Source organism: Quercus robur, chromosome 1, assembly GCF_932294415.1.
Source record: "Quercus robur chromosome 1, dhQueRobu3.1, whole genome shotgun sequence".
NCBI lineage: Eukaryota > Viridiplantae > Streptophyta > Magnoliopsida > Fagales > Fagaceae > Quercus > Quercus robur.
In genome coordinates this window covers 34,075,256-34,099,535 of record NC_065534.1, presented here as the reverse complement: position 1 = coordinate 34,099,535, position 24,280 = coordinate 34,075,256, and the positions used below count along the sequence as shown (strand labels likewise).

General features: G+C 36.2%; 2 protein-coding genes across 2 annotated transcripts; one reads left to right on the top strand and one right to left on the bottom strand.

The window, feature by feature from the left end:
* Positions 1–11,946: 11,946 nt before the first annotated feature.
* On the top strand, positions 11,947–12,744 carry LOC126732617 (histone H4). The gene is made up of 2 exons (XM_050435572.1): positions 11,947–12,070; positions 12,176–12,744. The coding sequence occupies exon 2, from the start codon at positions 12,200–12,202 to the stop codon at positions 12,509–12,511; it is 312 nt and encodes a 103-aa protein (XP_050291529.1). The 5' UTR covers positions 11,947–12,070; positions 12,176–12,199; the 3' UTR covers positions 12,512–12,744.
* A 2,064-nt stretch (positions 12,745–14,808) lies between these two features.
* On the bottom strand, positions 14,809–23,678 carry LOC126732609 (calcium-transporting ATPase 1, endoplasmic reticulum-type-like). The gene is made up of 9 exons (XM_050435558.1): positions 23,512–23,678; positions 21,633–23,103; positions 21,153–21,225; positions 20,948–21,069; positions 18,257–18,538; positions 17,750–18,127; positions 16,833–16,942; positions 15,734–15,962; positions 14,809–15,600 (listed from the first exon to the last, which is right to left on the bottom strand). The coding sequence occupies exons 2-9, from the start codon at positions 23,043–23,045 to the stop codon at positions 15,019–15,021; spliced, it is 3,189 nt and encodes a 1,062-aa protein (XP_050291515.1). The 5' UTR covers positions 23,046–23,103; positions 23,512–23,678; the 3' UTR covers positions 14,809–15,018.
* Between the last annotated feature and the right edge of the window lie 602 nt (positions 23,679–24,280).

Here is a 24,280-nt window from a genome sequence, read left to right as displayed (position 1 = left end):
TGCTCTAATCCCATTGGCTGAAGACAATCCAGCATTTAATGCTAAGTCAGAACTCCAGTTGCTATTACCTAAAACAGCAAGAACACTCTAAAGCTAAACATACCATTCTTGACCAAATCCTAGGAACGATTTTCTAAGGATTTTCTGAAGATTAAGATTGATTTTGGCAGAGATTATTTGCTAAAAACTCCCTTAAACTCAACTATTAATAGAACTCTTCATCAACACCTCAACACATACAAATAGAGAATAACTCTCTCATAAACTTCTCTATTTTCCTCTCTCTTAAGCTCTTAGTGAAGTTCTGAGCTTCTGATAGGTGTTGTATGGGTGTAAGTCATGTGGTGTGTGCAAGTGTGATAAGTGTGCAGTGCAAGTGCTGAAGAGGTGTAGTGCAAGTGCTAAAGAGGTGCAAGGTTGAAGCTGTGCACGTGCTAAGGTTGTGCTGAGTTGGAGGCAGCCTTTGTGTTGAGCTAGAGGCAGTTAAAGGCTGAGCTGAGTTGGAGTTAGTTAGGTAGTTATTGTGATTAGTTGTTATGCAATTAGTTAGTGGATGAATCAAACTGTATAAATAGATTAGGGAATGAATTGTAAGGACCATATGAGAAATGCATAAACTTGTTCTTCTTTTCCCTTGTTTCTTCCTTATCTATTTTTCTTTCTTCTTCCTTCCTTTAGCTCTGTTCTTTAAGTGCTTGGAGGCCTAGTTTCCCTCGAAGAAACTACCAAAGTGTTCCTGATTTCAGTCATATTAGCAGGATCTTATCATTGGTAGCAGAGCCATATCTTTGTAACCATGACAGAGACACGATCTGTAGCTACACTTACTAATAAATTTAATGTGCTATCAAAGGCCGTAGATCAACGTGAAGCTGAATTCAATGTTTTACATTAAAAGTTAGATGCTGTGACCACTATGTTGCGAACCCTATCTGAGACTATTTAAGGGTTTATTGAAGCTGGCAGTGGTTGGCACCAAAGACAACAGCGACCAAATTTGCCAATAGGGCATTCATCTCTACTTGTACAAGATCATCAAGCTATTATGGCGACAATTCCAAAGACTGTTAAACTTGAATTTCCAAGATTTAGAGGTGAAAATCCCTCAGGGTGGATTTACAAGGCTAACCAATTCTTCCAATTGTATGGTACTCCTCCAAATCAGAAAATTTTACTAGCTTCATATCACATGGAAGATAAGGCGCTAATATGGTTTCAGGATGCTGAAGAAGCTGGGTTGTTTACAAGTTGGGAAGCATTTGTTAAATCCTTGCATGTGAGCTTTGGCACAACAACTTATGATGACCCTATGGAATCCTTGACAAGGCTAAGGTAGGTGGGTTCAGTGGTTCATTACAAAGGGCAATTTAAGTCCTTATCCAATCGTGTCAAGGAATTATTTGAGAAACACAAGCTGAGCTATTTCTTGAGTGGGTTGAAGGAAGAAATTAGGCTTCCTATTAAGATGTTCATTCCTCAGACTCTCAGTACAGCATTTGGCTTAGCTAAGATTCAAGAAGAATACCTTAATGCAAGTAGGAAGGACACCAAATCGTGGGGTGAGGTACTAGTGTCAAGACCATCAATTCTTGGTCCACCACCTGCCAAGAATGATGTAAGATCCCTGAAGACACCATTTCAGAAGGTGCCTGTTGCCTTGATTAAAGAAAGGAGGAAGAAGCGGTTTTGCTTCTATTGTGAGGAGAAATGGCACAATGGACACAAGTATAAGTCACCAAAGGTTTTCCTTATGGAAGGGGTGCAAGCACAAGGGTTGGAGGTTGATTTTGATGTAGACCTTGAAGGGGAGTCTGATGGGGGCAATGCTCAATTGGAGTCACAACCAGAGGTCTTTAAGCAAAGTGCTGAGATTACACTCTATGCACTCTTGGGAAGCCCCTCTCCAGGAACTATGAGGGTGCTAGGCAGAATTAATCATCAAGAACTAATCATTTTGATTGACACAGGCAACTCACATAACTTCCTGGATACTTCAATGTTGATGTTGCTGAAGCTGCCCTTGTCCATCAAAGATAGTTTTGATGTCAAGATTGCTGGTGGGGCTGTGTTTAAGACCAAAGGAGCTTGCAATGGGGTTGGTATTAGGATTCATGGCCAAGAATTTTTCATGGATTTGAATGTATTGTCATTGGGAGGGTGTGATATTGTATTGGGAACTCAATGGTTGTTCACTCTTGGTCTTATTCAGGGGGATTTTCAGAAGCTGACTATGGAATTTAATCATCAAGGCAATCATGTGTTAATCAAAGGATTACAACCCTCAGGCCTTGATCTTCAAGACACTAAGAAATTCTTTGAGCCCTCTGTGAAGAAAGGTTTGTGTCTGCAGATTTTGTCTACAACAGCTGCAACAGTACCAGGGCAATCCTAAGCAACAATTGAGGAGCTCTTGACTTAGTTTGGCAAGGTTTTTGAGTTGCCCACAGTTTTGCCACCACTGAGAGGACATGAGCATCAAATATTTTTGAAGGAAGGCACTCAAGCAATTTGTGAAAGGCCTTACAGGTATCCATTCTATCAGAAGTCTGAAATTGAGAAAATAGTGGCTGAATTGTTAGAGGCTGGTTCCATTAGACCAAGCCAAAGTCCTTTCTCTTCTCCTGTATTGTTAGTAAGGAAAGCTGATGGTAGTTGGAGAATGTGCATAGATTATAGGTCACTTAATAAGTCAACTTTTTAGGATAAGTATTAAATTCCCTTAGTTGATGAATTGTTGGATGAATTACATGGTGCATCTATTTTTTCTAAATTGGACCTTAGATTAGGATACCACTAGATAAGAATAAAAGAGGAGGACATTGAAAAGATTGCATTTAAGACTCATAAAGGGCAATATAAGTTCCTAGTTATGCCATTTGGGCTCACTAATGCACCATCTACTTTTCAGTCACTCATGAACCATATTTTCAAGCCTTTTCTTAGGAAGTTTGTGCTTGTTTTTTTTTTTTTATGATATCTTGGTCTTTAGTTCCAACTTAGCTGCCCATCTTGTTCATTTGAGACAAGTCCTTATTGTATTGTTAGATAACCATTTGTTTGCCAAAAGAAGCAAGTGTATGTTTGGTTGTTTGGAAGTGGAGTATCTTGGGCATCTCATATCTAGTCAGGGCATCAGAACTAATCCTAAGAAAATTGAAGCAATGGTGAATTGGCCTATTCCTACTTCAGTGAAGGTGTTGAGGGGATTTCTTGGTTTGACTGGTTACTACAGGAAGTTTGTGAAAGATTATGGTGCTATAGTTGCTCCTCTGACAGCCTTACTTAAAAAGGATTCCTTCCAATGGTCACCACAAGCTACCTTAGCCTTTCAGACCTTGAAGCAGGCCATGTCCCAGCCACCTGTATTAGCCTTGCCTGACTTTACTAAGCCATTTGTGATTGAATGTGATGCTTCTGGAGTTGGCTTAGGAGTTGTGCTGATGCAAATCAGAGACCTTTGGCTTTCCATAGTCAAGCTCTCAAAGGAAGAAGTTTGCTTTTGTCAACTTATGAAAGGGAATTACTAGCTCTTGTCACTACTGTCAAGAAGTGGAGACATTACCTGGTGGGAATGCCTTTTATTATCAAGATAGATTAGCAAAGTTTGAAGTTTATTTTGGAACAACGGATTGTTACTCTTGCACAGCAGAAGTGGTTCACTAAATTGCTTAGTTATTCTTTTGTGGTGGAATACAAGAAGGGTAATGAAAATAAGGTAGCTGATGCTCTTTCTAGGTTGCTACATACTAATTTTGCCTAACCTGTCAGTGGTGTATATCAATCCTTAGAGTGTTGCTGCTCAACTTGAACATGGGAATTTGTTTCTTATTTCCTTCCCTTGCCCTACTTGGTTAGCTATGTTGAAGGATAGTCACAAGACAAATGAAGAGTACTAGCAACTGATTTCTGTCTTAACTTTTGGTACTTCAGGTCTAATTGGTTTTTCTTTGCAAAATGGCATTTTGTTGTATAAGGAAAAGGTCTTTTTAAGTGCTGCTTCACCCCTGAAGTCCTTGATTCTTCATCATGTCCATGACAACCCACTTGGAGGTCACTCAGGTTATCTAAAGACTTTGTATAGAGTTAGAAAGATGTTAAGGATCATATTAGGGATTGTGAGATTTGCCAAAGAATTAAGGTGGAAACTTCTAAACCTGGTGGCTTATTACAACCTCTTCCTATTCCTCATAGACCTTGGACTGACATCAGCATGGATTTTATGGATAGTCTTCCTAAGTCTCATGTTTATGAAGTCATATTGGTGGTGGTGGATAGACTTACCAAATATGAAGTCATAGGGATGCTGTGTTCACTTCCAAATTTTGGGCTAAGTTGTTCAAGTTACAAGGAACAAACCTGGCCATGTCTTCAACTTATCATCCCCAATCTGATGGCTAAAGCGAGGTGGTTAATAGGAGTTTGGAGCAGTACCTTAGAGCCTTTGCTCATGATAAACCCCATACCTGTTTTGATTGGCTGCATTTGGCAAAATTTTGGTTTAATACCAATTATCATACTTCAACTAAACTGACTCCTTATGAGGCTTTATATGGTTTTTCACCACCTAAGATCCTTGATTACATCCCTGGCACTACTAAGGTGGATGCCTTGGATAAGCTTCTTCATTCCAAGAGTCAGATGTTGGCTTTGCTCAAATAGAACTTGTGTGCAGCCCAATCTAGGATGAAGTTGCAAGCTGATCAGCATAGATTTGATAGGCATTTTTCTATTGGAGATTGGGTGTATTTGAGGCTTTAACCTTATAGACAGCATTCTTTGAGGTCTAAGGGGTTCAACAAGCTATCCCCCGTTATTTTGGTCCTTTCCAAATTGAACAGAACCTTGGTTCTGTTGCATATAAGTTGTCTTTACCTGAGGGTTGCCTTATCCATCTTGTTTTTCATGTTTCATGTCTTAAGGGCAAGCTTGGTTCTCACATTGTTCCTATTCCAACCCTTCCACCTGTGGATTTTGAAGGATTATTGCAGCCTGAACCTGTTGCTGTCTTGCAGCAATGGTCTAAACAGCTAAGATACAGGACTATTACAATGGTTTTGGTTCAATGGCAAGGGCAGAGCCCTGAGCAAACTACTTGGGAGTCCTTGTATCAGTTGCAATCCAAATTTCCCCACCTTGTGGGTAAGGTGTTTTGAATGGGAGGGGGGGTATTGATAGGTGCTGTATGGGTGTAAGTCCTGTGGTGTGTGCAAGTTTGATGTGTGTGCAGTGCAAGTGTTGAAGAGGTGTAGTGTAAGTGCTGAAGAGGTGCAGGGTTGAAGCTGTGCACATGCTAAGGCTATGCTGAGCTGGAGGCAGCCTTTATGCTAAGTTGGAGGCAGTTAAAGGCTAAGCTGAGTTGGAGTTAGTTAGGTAGTTATTGTGATTAGTTCTTATGCAGTTAGTTAGTGGATAAATCAGATTGTATAAATAGATTAGGGAATGAATTATAAGGACCATAAGAGAAATGTATAAACTTGTTCTTGTTTTCCCTTGTTTCTTCCTTATCTCTTTTTCTTTCTTCTTCCTTCCTTTAGCTCTGTTCTTTAAGTGCTTGGAGGCCTAGTTTCCCGCGAAGAAACTACCAAAGTGTTCTTGATTTCAGTCATATTAGCAGGATCTTATCAGCTTCTGAGGTCTTATTTTCAAAATTAGAAACTAAGCTCTTCAACCCCTAGCTCATAAATACCCCTCACACCTCTACTCATAAGCTCTCATCCATCCCCAGCAGAAAGCCCAGCAGCTTTACTAAATACTCTCTCTCTCTCGCTACTCATGCTACCAAAATGGCCCTCACTACTCACTACATATACTATATCCATGAGCATACCTTGGCATAATAATGATATTGCTACACTAGCTGGAATCTCTCTCTCCCTTCATCTCACACTAAGCTTTTCTCCATTATTTGCTATAATAGACCCTATAGTGATTGTTTATTCATTTACTATTGAAGGCTACAATGTAATTGTTACTATAGAGTTTTTCCCTTAAGTTCTTATATTGGAGGACTTCTTCTCACTTGAACCTATGGAAGATGATTTTGGAGATGTAGACACTCTTCTTAAATTATGAAATAATTAATGGTTAGAGGTTTATTCTATTCTGTTTTATTTTATTGCTGAAATACATTACCACTAGAATATTTAACTACTGGAATATTTTACTATTAGCTATTTCTTTATTGCAGTAGGCTTTTCTGTTGTGCTGACATGTCTGTTGTAGGAAATGTTTTAGGCCATCCCATAACCTAGGCCCAAGGCATAAAATAAAGCGAATTTCTCAAAAGTTTCACTAATATCCTTTGGGCCATGCTTCAAGCCCATTGTCGTGTTTCGGTTTAAGCTCCCAACCCAACTACAATCTCATTTGTTGGAAGAAAAACTTTTCCGCCCCCAATAAATGTTAAGTTTGCTTAAACTGTTGTTTGCTATCACATGCTTGATTTTCATCTCCTTCTAACATGTTTAAAGTTTTGTTTTTTTGTCACATGTTTGATTTCCTTTTTTCCTCTAACATGCTCGGATGTTAGTTCTTCATCACATGCTAAATACTGGAATTCCTTTTGCATGCCAATTCTTGATCTTTCCTCTATATGTTGAAATTATTCCCATAACATATGTTGTTTTCAACAAATGTACATAATGAATTGGTTTCTTGTAAAACAATACGTTTTCACATGAAATTAATGTAATAACATTCCCTAATCTTATGACACATGACATTCAAATTTTCTAAAGTTTCGGTGATATACTTGGATGAACATGTATAAATATCTCATTGATGTTCCTTTTACAAGCTTAGGTGAACACTTATAGGCTAACGCGCAACTTTCACTTAAATGTTTAGATGAACTTGTCTATGTAGTTGTTTTACTCTTTTTTTTAAATGCTTCGGCAAACATGTCTAAATATTCTGATTTTCTCTATAATACTTAGATGAACATGTCTAAGTGATTTTTCTTTGCTTTTTTTTTTTTTTTTTTAAATAATTGCTTGGATGATCAATATGCTTAAATGTTTTTTTTTTCTTTGCAATTGTGTGGATGACAAATAACATGACAATTTTTTGTTTTCCTTCACATGCTTGGATGAACACTTCTAAGTTATTATTTACTTTTTATAACATGATTGGATGAACATATCTAATTGTTTGATCTACTAAACATGCTTGGATGAACATGTCTAAGCTAGGAATTATTTATTTTACATTAATTTCTTGGATGAACATGCCATTACTTTCATGCTTTCTTTAAATTTACATTTACATTGTTATCTAACAAATTTCACTTTTTTTTTTTTTGTTTCTCTTTACATTAAATTCTCCAACACATGTTTGTTTACAATTCTTGCAAATTAACATGTTTATATGATATATTATTTGCATTTGTTTGACATGACATGATATTGGCCACCATAACCTAGGAAACCAGTTTTACCAGGTGAGATGGGTGCTTAATCCCTTCCCATCTCGTAAATTAGCCTCCGAATCAAGATCAAGGGTTCTAGACTAGACTCTTGTATATGCAATTTTACATTTTTTTTAGAATGTAACTAGGAAACAAAGTAATGTAATTTACTTTCTTAGATTGTATCTAGGACCAAAAAAGCATTGTAAATTTTGTTACAAAATTGATGTAAATTATCATATATATTAATACAACAAAAGCATTTTTTATAGAGAAAATTTTCTTATTTTTCCATTTAAATTAAATAAGTGGTGACTCCATGTAAAACCCTCAATCTAGGGAGGAGTACATTTTATAGTGAATTCGACATTTGTGCATCACGACCCTACCCGTTCGCACAGCACGGGTTAGGCCTAGTCTTGAGAAAAAATTGGCAGGCTAGGGTCGCAGTCGCTCACAATGGGCAATGGTTGAATATAAAGAGGCGCGTCCAGCTATTTCGCACGTACTTAGTCCAGGCGAAAGGTCCTAGGCATGGTCTTAGTGTGCATTTGGCTCCAAATTAAAAGACCAGCTTATTTTACTATTTAGTTTATTTTTGTTGTTATTCATGGGCTCTATTGCACTTCTTGGTACTATTAATGTGTCTTACTATACTATTTCAACTAACTTTTACCTTTATTTACAATACTTTTAGCAAAATAAGCGGATCCCAAACAATCCCAAACAAACCCTTAGTTTGGGCAAATTTGTTATTCCCACTTTTCAGCATCTTCGAGCACTTTCCTACCCAAATTTGGTCCAATTTTTTCAATCTCAGGGTACCAACTTTGTGCACTCTTTTGGAGGCCTTAACGAACCATGTTTTTAGTGTTATTTATGTTTTTAGAAAGCTCTCACAACTTTTCCAATGGTTCTAGCCTTGCATCATTTGAAGCTTTGTGCAGAAAATTATGGGCCGTTGAAGTGGGCTGTTCCATCATCCCTTCCTCGAAAAACTACCAAATTTACAGCTCCATTCTTCAGGAGTTGCAAGAAATACAAGCACAAAGAGGACACCCAACACTAGTTTTGTTGGGTTTTGAAAAATCAAGTAATTTTGAAAATTAAAATATGACTTTCAAGCATGTATCCAGATCAAATAAAGTGCAATTTAAGGGAAAAATAACGCAAGTTTTAATGAAGTAATGCACATTTTCCCTGAAAAATTCAATAAGATAATTTCCATATTCCCAAAACACTCGCTCAATTCAAGCATGATTCATGTTAAAAAAACAGTCAATTTGAAGGGAATTTTATGAACTTTAATTTAACCATTAAATTCACAATATCCCTTAATTTAAAGCTCAGGTTTTTATCAAAATTTAGAGCCAAACAAAATATAGTATCGACAATATCGAATTCTATTCCATCGTTAGATGTCATCTTACTAGAGCTCAACTGCTATAATTTCCCCAAGGGGAAGTTAATCTTTTCAAAAACATCATCAGAAAGCTTCTGACAAGCTAGCTAATTGCAACATGATAATTATATGTGTAATCTTACAATTCATGTTGGTTTCGTTAAGGCATTAGGATTAGCTGGTTTGAAATGAGAAACTGACCCTTATGGTCCAGTTAGTCCTACAAGCCCTTTCCCGTATTTTTTAACTTAAGCTATCTTTTGCCCTACGAAGAGATATTTTGAAGTAGGGGCTCAGGCTCTGATCTTGCTTTTGGACTTTGCAACTTGCAAACATAGCCAGGCAATGAGGGATGTTCAATTCTTCATACCAGGAGGTGGATTTCCAAATTCTCGTAGGTCCTCCTAAGTTTCTTTCACGGAAATAATGAATATACAAACTTTCAATATGCATATAACAATTATAAAATAAAAAATCATAAAAAACAACTAATCTCTCTTTCAAATTAAAAAAAAAAAAAAAGGAAATATAATTATATAAATAAGATATTTCATAAAATATATCTCAAGTTTGGTTTTTTTTTTTTTACAAGATATAAATTTTGCTATAGCCTAATCTAAGTATATATGTGTATAAAGTTTCATCATGGAAACTTGAACTCTGACCCTTACCCCTACATCCCACAAAACACTTATATTTGCAGAGTGACCATCGCACCAAGAGTACACAGTGGTAAGTTTGATTAAAATGTTTTCATTCTATTGTCTTCAGTGTTCTATTATTATGTTGTCACCAAACAAATGAATAGTAATATGTATTATACTATAGCATCTTGTTTCTTGTATTCTTTGTAATACATATTCTTATTCCTATTTAATTACCGTTACATCTACCAAACATGCATTTCTTCTGTTCTTCAATTTTTTCTTCAACTAAAAGTACCGGTTTTTTTTTATAAATTTTTCCTCGTTTGTTTTGGGTTCTTGCGCTCATCTTTTTTTTCTTTTTTCTTTTTTAAAAGGTGTCCATCTATATACAATTTTTTCAATAAAAATATAATGTGCAATTTTTTTTTTATCTAGTAGGGGTATGAGAGTAAATTTACACAAACTCTATTTTCTATCCTCCCATTTTTTCTACTCAACCAAAAAAAAGATTTTTCTATCTCTCAACTTTTCCATCCATCCAACCAAACACATATGAGCAAAAACTAAATATTTTCTATCTTCCTACTTTTCCACCCCTTCAACCAAACGGACCCTAATTGACATTTCAAAATATGAATTCTTTGTCTTTCTCTAAGTTACATTTTCTTTGCAGGTAAAGGGTTCGTTTGGCTAGGAGTTTTAAGAGATTAAAAAAGCATTTTTAAAACCCAAAACCCTGTTTTGCAATCACAACTCCTCATAATTTTTTTACAAACGCACCCAAAATCCAAATGATAGTATTTAAATTTGGGTGAGTTGTCATTTTCATGTTTTAAATTTACTTTTTGTCATATAAGGCATATTTGATAGACCGTAACGATAATTACATAAGAATATGAATAGCTATTACAAAAAATACAAGATGTTGTAATGTAATACTTATTACTATTCATCTATTTGGTGATAACACAATAATATAACCCTGAAGACAATGGAATGAAAGAACTTTTAAATCAAATTTAAGATATATTTTAGAAAATATCTTACTCATATAATTATATTTCCTAAAAAATAATATTTTTTAAATTTGAAAGAGAGGTTAGTTTTTTTTTATGATTTTTTTATTTTCATAATTGTTATGTGCATATGGAAAGTTTGTTTATTTGGAAATATATTAATTTTAGAAAAAATTAATACACCTATTAAGGAATAACTATTACAAGTTTACAACCATTTTAGAGATGAATAGTTATTCTTCATTTTAAAGAATAACTATTCCTTGTAATAAAAATGTAACAAAACTACCGAATAGCTAAACCATAGGAATAACTATTATATTACAGTGCCTATTACAATCTACCAACATACCCAAAGTCCTTAAACTTTAAAAATTTTGTCAAGTTGATCATTTTACATATAAAACAGTCATTAAGTCCTTCCCTTGCCAAATATGTGATATAACATTGTTTTGTGAGCCGTAAAAACATTTTTATAGGCAATAATAAATAAAAGGGAAATTTTAATACAATACTTTAAGTACAATACATTAGGTTTTTCAATTAAATTCAAATGTCTAGTTGTATTAACCAATAAACCTCAAACAATATTATATTTTTCAAGAATAATAAATTTTAACCCTTCAAGATGTATGAATTTGATTATGGAATCTAATATATTACATCTAAAGTATTGTACCTAAATTTTACTCTAAACACACTAATCAACTTGACAAGAATGTTAAAGTTTAAGAATTAAAATGATAACAAATAAATTTTAAGGACTAAAATGATAATTCATCCAAACTTAAACTATGTAATTTTGATATTATTTTTTTTGTTGGAAAAATTATATTTTAAACCTTATAGTTTAGGGGTATAACAAATGTAACCTTATACTTTTAAAAGTAAAAAATTTGAATTTAAACCCCAGATTTCAAAATTGACAAATTATTATCTAAAAATTTAAAATGTAACAAATTAAAAAAAATGATCCATTTAAATGAAACTATATTGTTATTTTTGAAAGTGTTTGAAACTATTTTCTCAAAATAAAAAAAGAGAGTTTGAAACTATAGAATTTAATTTGTCACCCAATATCATTCATAGGGTTTAAATATATAATTTATCTTATTTTTTAAAACTTTTACCAATATTACTTTGAATAGATCGATGGAGGATACTCAAATAAAAATAATTCTAAAAAAAATCAAAAAATAAAAAAGAAAAGAAAAGAAAAAGAGAGGATGCAGCTAGTAGAAAATACAAACACTTCCGAAATATATAATCAGGATTCAGGCCCAATAGGGCGCCAACCCCTCCGCGCACCTATTTTCCACACTCCGAAAATCAAAATCAAAACCCAACAACTTTTCCCGAAAAACACAAAAATTGCGCCCAACTTAACTTGAAACCACACACGCATCCACGTCATCGATCCGCACCACATTTCAAAACCCCATCTCAACCGTCAATACAAGCTATCAACGGTCCAAATCCCTCACAAAAAACTATTAACGGATCCATCCTCATTGCCCTTTTCCCACTCCCTCCTATAAATACCCACCAAAACCAAAACCCTTCCTCACTCGTTCATTAACTCACCAAATCCCCAATTCAGGTAAAACCAATTCCAAGCCACCTCTTTTTCTCTCTGCTTTTTCACTTCTCTCTCTCTCTAATTCTCTAACCTTAATTAATTTCTTTCTTTGTTTTGGGGTTCCAGATTTTTGAATTCAAGTCTTGGAAAATGTCTGGGCGTGGAAAGGGAGGCAAGGGTCTGGGAAAAGGAGGAGCGAAACGGCATCGTAAGGTGCTTCGCGATAACATCCAGGGAATCACCAAGCCCGCTATTCGCCGATTGGCTCGCAGGGGTGGAGTGAAGCGTATCAGCGGTCTGATCTACGAGGAGACACGTGGCGTCCTCAAGATCTTCTTGGAGAACGTGATTCGCGACGCCGTGACCTACACTGAGCACGCAAGGAGGAAGACCGTGACGGCCATGGACGTCGTCTATGCCTTGAAGAGGCAAGGAAGGACTCTCTACGGGTTTGGGGGTTAGGGGGTTTTGTGTTTTGTGTTTGGTATGGGACTTTGGGAACAAGTCTTGCTGTCAAGAAAGTCCGATGGTGGTGGTGGTGGTGTTTTTTGTTTTGTAATTAGAGGTGGTTCTATTTCAAATATGTGGGTTTTTAGGGTTTGGTTTTAGGTTTATTAGATTTAGTTCTACTTGTTTGTGATTCAAACTCTGAATTGCAAGTTATGAAGATTTAATGCAAACTAGTTTTTGTTAAATTGGAGTATGAATGGTTGCAATGGATTATCTTTATTTTTATGTTATATTCATCAATCTTGAATTGTCCGTCTGTGACTCTATTATGTAAACAAAGGATATGTAAGTTCTAAATCAAAGCAAAAGAAAGTCCATTAAAATAAAGGAAAGATAAGCATTATACTTTGAATCTTCGATTTCAAAATTTGAAATCTCAGATTTGGGTGCTCTCACTTAAACGCTTGGGAAATTTGCTTGGCTTTAAGTATGGTTTATCTGATGAAGATGTCCTTAAATTTTAAAGGCCGAATAATCGCATCTAATCTGTTCAAAAATTATATGGAAGGATTCTCGTTTTAGCTACCCATTTTCAAATCAAATATGCATCTGTAACGTCTTGTCTCACCCTTTATATTTCTATTAAAATACTCCTAATAATTTTTTTTCCTCCCTCACACCAGTTGGGATGTTGCAACTGCATTGGAGAATGATGACGCTGCTACTGTGACAACAGTGTCAATTAATTCTTGAGTTCTTTCTGACTTTGCAGTGGAGGACAAATGACTTGGCGATGCTACTAGCCACCACAACAATGGTGATAATTGATTTCCGGAGGTTGCTACAAAGGATGATGATGATGGTATTATTGCGGCAATGACAATTGACTACAATCCACTCTTGCAGTGCTTGGTTTAGAGTATTCCCATTAAGGATGCTAAAAGTGCCATATGCTAAATTTTAGCACTAATATACCAAAAAATCAACTCTATCAAACATTTCAAATTTCAAAAATTTTGAGATACTGCTATAATGAGATTGTATTAATACAACCTCACTGTAGCATAAATTCTAAACCAAAATTTTTTTTTTATTCCAATGGTAACTGTGCGTATTTGTTTTTAATTTTTCCTTCTTTCTTTTCTCTCCTCTCACTTTCCTCTTCTCTCTTTCCCATAGCTTCTTTGTTTCTCTTGGGTTCACGGTTTGAGCTCTTCTCTTCCAAGATTCGTCAGTTAAGAACTTCAAAGCCCAAACACCTTCGAAGTGTTGCCGTCGATATTGAGGTAGAGCTTGACGGCGGGGTGATTTGATTTTGTGGGTTGTAAATTTGTGATTTCGAATTGTGATTGGTGTGGGTCTGGTTGTGGGTTTGTGATTTCGGATTGTGATCGATGTGGGCATGGGTCTTTGGGTTGTGGGTTTATGACTTCAGATTGTGATTGACTTGGGTCTCTGGGATGTGGGTCTAGGTCGTAGCGGGACGTGGTGCAATGAATCGGCATGATGGGTTTGCTTTTGTGGAGGTTTGTCGTGGTGGGTTTGTGTGTTTTTCTCGCCAGTGTGATGGGTTTGCCTCTCTGTCTTTCTTCTTTCTTCTTGTCGATCTGGGTTTTGCTATTGTGATAGTGGTTGATTTGTGAATTTGAGGAAGGTAGTGGCTGGGCCCCTTTTTTTTTTCTTTTTTTTTTGTGGTGGATTTTGGTTGCCACAGTGGAGGTTAGATGCTGGTACTGCTGTGACAACTGACTGTTACTATTAGATTTTGTAGAGGTTGTTTTTATATTATTTTAAAGTATTGTATATATTATTTTAAATGAAGCAAAAAAAATAGAACTTTTGATATATGATATATTGTAAAATGAAGTGTTAAAATCAATAAAGTATGTTTTTGAGATACTAAATGCTAAATTTTTTAGAACTTTTGATAGGAATGCTCTCAGACAAGAAAAAATTTGTTTTAAAAATTAAACAGTGACGAGCTGAATACCGGTTTAAAAATTAAAATGGTTAAATTTTGTGCAAAGTGCAGATTTATTTTGAAGAGTTAGATGGGAACGCTCAACTAATTGGATTTTATTATGGACAACACATTTAAGCTTGTAGCAGAGACTAAATATGAAGCAAAAATATGAATAGAAAAATTGCTCCCTAAAACAGGAGAAAATACATGATGTTTCCAATGCATGCATCTTTCCTCTCACATGAGGGTGGACCTCACATGTGACAGGGAAGATGGGAAGATACATGCACCCAAAACACCATACACCACCTCCTAAAACAGGCACCAAAGCAATTTACGCATTACAGATATAAGGTGAGATTAAATTATTGTCTAAGAAAATACTACTTTAAAGAAACTAAATACAATTCCATTAAAAGAATCTCAATTAAATCTTTTAAACTGAGTCCAAACCCTCTCCATTCATTCTAAAATGCTGGGGGACGAAGGATTGGTGTCCCAACATAATTACGATACTTAGTAAAGTCTATTCTATTTTAGTTCCTCACTTGGGCGCTTACTCAGCCTTTTGCTTTGAAGATTTGCTCCCACTAGAAGCCCGCAGTCCACTTGTACATCTCCCAACAAACTTCAGCATCTCATCAATTAGAATCACTGGAAGAGCAACAGCCAGCACCAGAAGCCATTCGTTCAGGCTGAGAGGAACAATGCCAAACACTTGAGCAAGGAATGGCACATAAAGGATCAAGAAGTGAAGGCCAAATGAGATAGACATGGCCAGAAGGAGCCATGGGTTGACCCATGGAGGCATGGTTAGTAGACTCCCATCCTCAGAGAGGGCATTAAGGGAATTGAACATCTCTATGGCAACCAATACGGAGAGGGAGAGAGTTGAAGCTTTGATTTTGCCAGATCGGAAGTAGTCACATGGATCGTCAAACTTGAACTGCAGCCCCCCGGCTGTGAAGGGTGACACTGAAAATCCCTCCCAAGAAGAGCACTGATCCCAGTTAGCAAGTTGAGAGTAGGAAACAAGAGTATGACCATCTCTGCTCAGGTCAATGCCCAAAAATGAGCTATGCGTGTACCATATGATAAATACGCCGACTGTTGCAATCCCAACATAGAGCCCAATCACCTGTACCAAGTTAGGAATGCAATTATCCATTAAAGTTATTCCATATTAAATCCTATTCAGAATAAGATTAGGTATAGAAGTAAATTGAAATATTTGGGTTTTGTGTTGGAAAAAGTGCACATGATTTAAATACCAGATAGCGGAATAAAATCCAAGCACTGATCAATGAGTCATCACTTCTTCTTGGGGGCTTCTTCATTATATCTTTCTCTTGAGGATTGAATCCCAAAGCTGTTGCTGGGGGTCCATCAGTCACAAGATTGACCCAGAGAAGTTGAACAGGAATCATGCCTTCCGGAATGCCCAAGGCAGCTGTCAGAAAAATAGAGACAACCTCACCAATATTTGAGGAAATCATGTACCTAAGGTTACGTTTTGGGAGGGAAGACAAAACAATAACGTGTTTCAGAAATGAGTTCCTTAAAAAACAAAAGTGAACAAATTCAATCTAAGTTGGACCCAACTTTAGTATAGTGCATGAAAACTTAATTCAAAACACTGACAACCCCTGCATATGTAATGCAGACAATGCGACAACGCAACAACTCTGACAACATTAAGAACTCATGTCCATAACTCTTTCCTAATAACAGAGATTAATCCATCCACTATAATTCCTATGGCAATGAATACTCAAGGGGTAACAATTAGTGTTTTTTCCCCCATGATAATGGCACATCAGAGTGAAGGCAACTGCCAGAGTTCAAAATTTTGAAGTATCAATCCCCTCCCCCAGTGTGCGTGAAACAATGTCAAATCAATTAAGATATCTGTCAGCTAGTATAGCTATGTGCTTTGTCTCTAATGGCTCTGATCACTTTACAACAGCTCCTTCCCCAATATAAACATGCATAAAATAAAAGATATTTTACCTACACAACTTCTGGGCCTAAGCCACTAGAGACAACAAGACATGTAGTAAGGTATTGACATAAAAAAATGTACATCACCAAGTTCAGCAGTCATTTAGGATTTTATTTTATTTATTGGTAAGTCACAAATGCATCCAGTGAGTCTTGAACCCATATTCTCACCCTCCATCCAATTATTATGGTTGAATAAAGTGTTAGTTGAGCTATATAGCTCATTGGCGAGTTATTTACTGAGTATCAAGCCTTGATATATTCCCCCCACACCCCCCCCCCCCCCCCCCCCCCGGAAAAAAAAGAAAAAAAAGAAAAAGAAAAAAAAGGCTGTTATATTTGTGAACTTGCTTAAATGGAGAACCAAACCTTATAAAGGCCTTCATATTGTTGTAAATAGATCTGCCTTCACCTACCGCAGCAACTATAGTGCTAAAATTATCATCTGCTAACACCATGTCAGAGGCCTCTTTTGCAACCTACAGGAAAAGCAATGCAGGAGTGAGCCAAAAAACATGGTAATAAAAATGTGAAAAGAACGGGTAGTTGGATATATTAAGAAAATAATGCAACTTTGAGTATTTCAAAAGCAGACATGCTCAAAGATGTAAAATCTTCAACTAAGATAGTATCAGTAACGAATGCCGACATATAATTATTAAACCTTAATATGAGGGCGAGTTGCTTGACATTGCTTAGTCACGAGCAAAGGAGAGAAATTAATGCACAAGTGAGTAACAGTGATTTGGTTTTAAGTCAAGGGAATGAAAAAAGATAGAGGTAGACCTAAAATAACACCAGGGCAAGCAGTAAAAAAGTATATGTTAATTAATGAGGTAACAAAGACTGATTTTGGATAGGATAGAATGACAAAGAAGAATACATGTGGTCAGCTCCAATTTGTATGTTGAGGATTCATAGCCAACCTAAAGTTCAGGACTAAGACTTTGTTGCCATATAAATGATCACAAACATTTCAGATGACAGAATAAAATTTGTTACTAAACCTATGATGTAGAAGCACATAGGAGGTGACTGAGTCTTCACCATGAGCCTAAGGCATGAATATAAGTAGGTTTTAATACTGAATAGCCATGCAGAAGCCCATGTACATGCATACTCTTGCCGTAATGAGCCAATTAAATAAATGAACAAACAAATACCAGTACCTAACAATACAGTTTGCCCAGTATAGCCATTTATAAACACATATTTTGGGATTTTATCTTGAAAACATCTGACACATTGACTTCAAAGTAAACAAAGGGAAGAGGAAACATAAGAACCTCAGTCCCAGCGATGCCCATTGCAATCCCAATATCAGCCAATTTCAAAGCAGGTGCATCATTCACTCCATCCCCAGTCATTGCAACCACTTCACCATCTTCTTTGAGCAACTTCACTATGTCCTGTTTATGCCTTGGTTCAGCCCTAGAGAACAGAAGTCCTCCACTTTGTCTGAGGTAACTTTTCTTATCAGCAACTTCCATAAAATCTTTTCCTGTTAAACTTCTTGAACTAATATTTTCATGAGATCCAAAAACACCTATTTCACGGCAAATTGCTTCAGCTGTATTCTTGTTGTCTCCTGTAATAACCATAACACGGATTCCAGCAGCTCGGCAGTCCTCAATTGCTTGACGAACCTCTTTCCGAGGAGGATCCTTTCACAATAGAAATTCAATTGGGGAGTTGGTAAGAATCTTTGAAATTGTTATTAGCAAAAATGAATAGAAAAGAGAGACAACTTAAATATCATACAACCAAACATAGTAGACATAGGGACAACTCACCCTTAACCCAGCCATGCCAGCAAAAATGAGATTACTCTCAATTAAAGAATAACTGGATGGATTGAGTAACAGTTGATGTGCTGGATGGTCTTCATCACCATTGTATGTCGCAAACTCTGGAAGGTCATCTTTGTATGCAAAACCAAGACAACGCAATGCACTTGTTGACATTTCATTAAGGCTTTTTAAGATAAGATCCCTTGAATGTTGGTTCAATTTAACAATAGAGCCATCAAGCAACTGGATAAATGAGCTTCTTTCCAAAACATTTTCCACAGCACCCTGACATTGAGCAGTGTTCAATGATGTTAAAAATAGCCAACAAAAGAAAGCAGAAGAATAGGAGAAATATGACAGCACTGATAAAAGATGCATCTGAAACTTAAATTACTGATTTTGATAGTACCAGGTCAGAAGAAAAAAAAAGATAAATTCATAAAACACCAGAATAACTTCTTCTTCTTTTTAAAGCAAGCAATCAAAGCTTTATTAACGAAGGAGAGCACAAGCGCAAGGACTTCCTAAAGATTTACACACATAAGTTTAAGTGATCCAGGAAATCAACTCAAGAAAACCCTCCCACCATAGTGCAACATTCAAAAAAGATGCAAAAAGTTAGAACTAATCTCAATGACTGATCTCTCTTTTTTTTATAAGTAAATCTCAATGACTGATCTCTCCATGTCTTCAGATGTTGAATTGTTCTTCTCGCACCAAACAATCTACATGATGCTATTGCTATACTTCCCATATAACACTTTCAAACATAAGTAGATGTCTGATACCCCCTGTAGCATTAACCAGTACACCCCAAAAGCAGCCAAAAAAATAATAATAATGGGACCAACAATCATGAGAACTGAGAAATGAGGTAATAGATGGTCCATGGATTCAGCACTTACGTTGCACATAAAACACAATTTTTTGGTTGAAGGCCCAGGATGCCATTCCTTTTATGTCTTTTGTTGATTTTTTTCCCCTCTTTCTTTATGATTTGTATTCTTTTGAATTAGGATTGCACACATCCCGTGTCATCCCAATTTCCTTCTTAAATAAGGTTTTTCACTTATTAAAAAAAATATATAACAAATTTACCAGTGGTTAATTCCTCTCCATAAGATTGTCTATAATATCTTCCCAATGCATCTGTCCATACAGAAAAATCCAACTTTCTTAGGCACTGTATTACTCCATATACATTCCCAAGTAAAATGACGAATGAACTACCTCTTAAACACTACAGTCTAGAAACAAGATTGAAAACTAAACTTACCAATGCTATTTGGAAGCCATTCCGTTCAATCAGTACTTCCGGCAAAAAGTAATATAACGTCCATTAGAAATCCAACTTTCTTAGGCACAGGACAGTTGACTATTCTACTCCATATACATTTCCAAAGAAAATGAATGCTGATAGCACCTCTTAAACACTAGTAAAAAAGATTGAAAACTTTTCCAAGAGCCATGTAGCTCAACTTGCACTTCCTAGTGTTTCCAACAAAGACGTCCATGGCTCAAATCCCCCCTCCCCCAACTATCAAATTATTTTAATTCAATCAAAAACTAAACTTACCCATGATATTTGGAAGCCATCTCATATGATCAGTACTTCCAGCAAAAGGTCGTATAATAAGTCCATTAGTTATCTAATCTCTCCAACTCCCAGTTGTAATAATTACAAATATATCTCAAATTCCTTTAATGAGGTTCATCCTCCCCTTTAAAATTCACCAGAGAGGAAACTGAAGCATCTTTGTCCGCTACAATCGAATACAAATTTAATTACATATATCCTTTAAAGCTGGATATCATTGCAACCTTCGTGTGTTCTTTTCTCCACTTCTCTCTCTCTCTTAAATCTCTCTTTCCTTCTTTCATACAATCCCAAGTCAAGCCCTTCCTCTATTCAAACCCTTAAAACTCATGTACTTTCTCAATAAAATAGATTAAACCCTATCCAATTTTGAACCGTGACCCTTTCTTCTACAACTCTTATCCCAGACCCACAAATCCTGCTAAAGTTAAACCCATCACAAGCACTAAGTAAACTCTCCAATTAGTCCTATGCCATTAATAACTTGCATTAGCATCAACTCCAGAAATGATTTTCATACAAACAAGTGAGGACATAACAGCAAGTGCAGACAAAGCTCAAGTTTCAAACAAAGCATTAGTCGTTAGTTGAGTTAGATGTGATTGAACTTAGATTTGTAATCTGTCTCAGATTAAAAAATTTAAGACATCCAATAGATAGGATATATATATATACACACACACATTTTTTAAAAAGCCAAGTAAATAAAGCCACCACAAAGTTTTTGTGCAATATTTCCTCTCTTCTAGAAAATTCTTAATTTATTTAGTTGACCATTATTGAATATTCATATGATTTTTAAGGTATAGACCGACATAGTGGAAAGAAGAAAATATTTGACAACATTTATATATGTTAAACCTATTTATAAAAAATGAATCATATTAATTCACTTTGTTGCTTTCTTGGTTTTTTGAAATTTAAGGCTGCAACAGATGAAATCACAATTGAAGTATAATATTCTTTAGCTGCTAGGGCTGGACCCATGTGGCACATTTCCATGATCAACCTTGCAAAAAGGCCATAGAGCCTATTACAAACTAAAGGGGAAAAACTTCAAATACAACCAAACCTTTGAAAGGACATAGGGAATATACCTTTACTAGCATTGTTTTCTTCCCCGAGAGGGAATTCACAATAACACTCATGGACTTACGATCACGGTCAAACTCTAGAGTTGCAATCCGATTCTCCATTTTACTCCATAATTGAGAACAACCTTTGAAGAAACAGATTAAAGAAGCATGTTACCAACCAATAAGAGAAATGAGACAATAAATAATTCATAAATCTGGTACATACGTAGTTCATTTGTATGACTTGAAGATGAACCAGAATCAGAGCTTGCAGGATGTCCCATTTTCTCAGCCAGCACCTGAAATGACAAAGAAACTGCATAAATAAGGAATCCATATCACCTAAACATCTTCAGAAACTTCAGATAAGCACTGCCTATGTTGGGTGCACTGTAATTTTGAGAAGTGCAATTGTGGTGTGTGATATAGATGACAAACAAAAAGAATAACTAGAGCATGCAGTGCAGTCAACCTAAATAAAGGTGCTCGTGTTGTGCAAAAGAATTGAAATATAACAAATATATTTTAACTAGTATTCTACAGGTTTGGAGCAGCAAAAAAGTTTGGATATTAGTATCTGGTTTTTGCCCTTGCTTCATGTGAGCTCTATGCCTTATTGAGCTTATAAAATATTCCACTCCATAAAACATAGAAGTCCCAGTTTTCTGATACAATGTAAAAAAAGTAATTAAAGCTCTCATTTTACCTTCAATGCTGCCTCAGTGGGTATTCCAATCGAAACATAATGATTTCCAGATCGTTCAACACCTGCATCATTGCATAGAGCAGCAATCTTTGCAATCATTTGAAGGTTTGCATCCATTCTATCAACTGGCCAACCCCGTATTTTTCCATCACAAGGATCATAAGTGGTTCCCTCAACATCAAATGGTCGGAGTGAATCAGCACTAGAACCCATAGCCACAAGCTTCGCTGCCGCCATCTGATTGGTAGTCAAAGTGCCAGTTTTATCTGAACAAATCACAGTTGTACAACCTAAAGTCTCAACACTAGGCAACTTCCTCACAAGTGCATTCTTTTGAGCCATCTTTCGTGTTCCTAATGCCAAGCATGTCGTGATAACTGCTGGCAAACCTTCCGGGATGGCAGCAACAGCCAATGCCACTGCAATCTCGAAGTAATATGTACATTTCTCAAATGAGAACTTAAAATTTCTCGGCCAGCCATCAACATATTCCCAAGTGAGAAAGTACTTCACGTTGATAAGCCAAACCAAGATACAAACCACTCCAATTATTGCTGTTAGAGCCTCCCCAAACTCATTCAACTTCTTCTTCAAAGGCGTATCTTCCTCACTCTGTGCTGCTTCTTGAATCTGCGAATGCACCTTCCCTATCTCCGTATCCATACCTATCTGAGTAACCAAGCAAATACAATTCCCATTCACCACAGTCGTCCCAGCAAAAACCATACATTTCTTCCCTTGAATATCTGAATCCTCCGCAACAGCCTTGACAGTCTTACTCACTGCTTCACTCTCTCCTGTCAACGACCCCTGCTCAACCCTAAACGTTGAGCTTACCAAGCCAATAACCCGCATGTCCGCTGGCACCTTATCACCAATCCTCAACTCCACTATATCACCTGGGACAAGTTCCTTCGCGGGCAAATTAGAAACCCGTTTTCCATCCCTTAACACCATGGCATGCTCCGATTGAATCTCTTTCAAAGCTTCCAATGCCTTCTCTGCATTGGTTTCTTGCCAAATTCCCACTATGGCATTCACAATCAATATCAAGAATATCACAAGTGGCTCCACAAATGCTGTAATCTCCATCTCCCCACCTTCCTCACCATCATACCAAGCCAACACAAACGATACAACAGCCGCAGCTAACAGAATTCTCACTAGAGTATCATTTAACTGATCCAATATCAATTTAAAAATCGATGTACCTTCGTGATGTTCCAATTCATTATATCCATAGATCTGTCGCCGCTTCTCAACCTCTTCCTTCGACAACCCAAACTCGCGTTTCACTTGGAACTTCTCCTCACATTCATGAACATCTTTAGCCCACGCAGGGAATATTTCTCGGTTCGAAGATCTCTTATCAAAGCTGTCCTTTTTCCCATAGTTTTGCGCTCCTTTTCCCATATTCACTCTCTACCACTCAGGAAAACGAAGAAAAATTCGAAAATTTTTCGACTTTCACCTGAAAAATTTTCCAAATCAGAGCAGAGAATATCACTATCTCAATATGAACTACCAAAAAATTAAAAACTATCTCATTATGAAAATTCCATAAATATGAAAACATTTAAACCCTAACTCTCTACTAGATCACTAGGAAAAAAAATAATAATAATACAAAAAAAAAAAAAACTGGATCTTACTTTTTTATTATTATTGTTCGGACTTTTAAAAACCTCAAGTTACAAACAAATATATATTGCGCAATCAAATCATATAGAGTGTGAAAAATCCTTAAAAATGAATTTTCTCGGCAACCAAACAGAGCAGAGAAAATCCGAGAAACTAGAAAATGAACAAATCGGAATAATGAAAGTTAGCGATTGCATAAAAAGAAACAAAAACAAAAACAAAAAAAAATCATAATTACCAGATCCGTAGAGCTCAGCCAGACTTCTACTTTTTTATTTATTTATTTTGTTTTTTTCTTCTCCGAAGCTCAGAGTTTCACTCTGAGAAGGAGAGAGCGAGAGAGAGAATCCAAGAAGTCAAAAATCTCTATCTTGCTTTTTCCTTTGGTTTTGAAGAAACAAAGGACTATTAAGCGTACAGCGAGAGCGATTCAAGTGCATGCTTGAGTGTTTCGCGGAAGCTACCGGTTCGCAAGTGTTATGCCCAATCGCGTTTCGCCACGTCGGTAAATTGACGTCAGAGTTAACTCTGGGTCCCACACCATATTGATCACATTCCAGATGTAATTTGATTTTTCAACGAAAACTAAATGCCTTTTTAATCTGACGGTGCACATGTTGTGTGATATATGATGTACGGTGGATCGTGCGTCGTCGTGGAATCCACATACGGAATATCCTCTTTATAGAAAGGATATAATTGGGATTAAATTTTAACAACTTATCGAAATTTCCAACTTCCCATAAACATAATAGTAAAGATAATTTAATTTAATTTAATCGCTCGAACCTCGTGAATCGTGATTAGAAAACCTTGCCAAAAAGGGCTATGTACCTCAGTGCCTGTACTCTACATTTTTTTTTTTGGAGGAAAAAAATAATAATATGTGTGGGTATGAATTGACTAAACTTGTATAAAAAGATTTGTCTAGGATCGAATCCAGTTTTTAAAAATTGAAGTTCATTGGTGCTTTGACATTCGCAGAAATAATTGGTAAAGTATTCTGA

Coding starts and splice junctions, on each gene's coding strand:
- LOC126732609 (XM_050435558.1), bottom strand. CDS start 23,045: ATGGGAAAAGGAGCGCAAAACTATGGGAAAAAGGACAGCTTTGATAAG. Junction 18,539..20,947: donor AGAAAACAATGCTAGTAAAG/GTATATTCCCTA, acceptor GCTCAATGTCAG/GGTGCTGTGGAAAATGTTTT. Junction 15,601..15,733: donor GGATTTTATTCCGCTATCTG/GTATTTAAATCA, acceptor AACTTGGTACAG/GTGATTGGGCTCTATGTTGG.
- LOC126732617 (XM_050435572.1), top strand. CDS start 12,200: ATGTCTGGGCGTGGAAAGGGAGGCAAGGGTCTGGGAAAAGGAGGAGCG.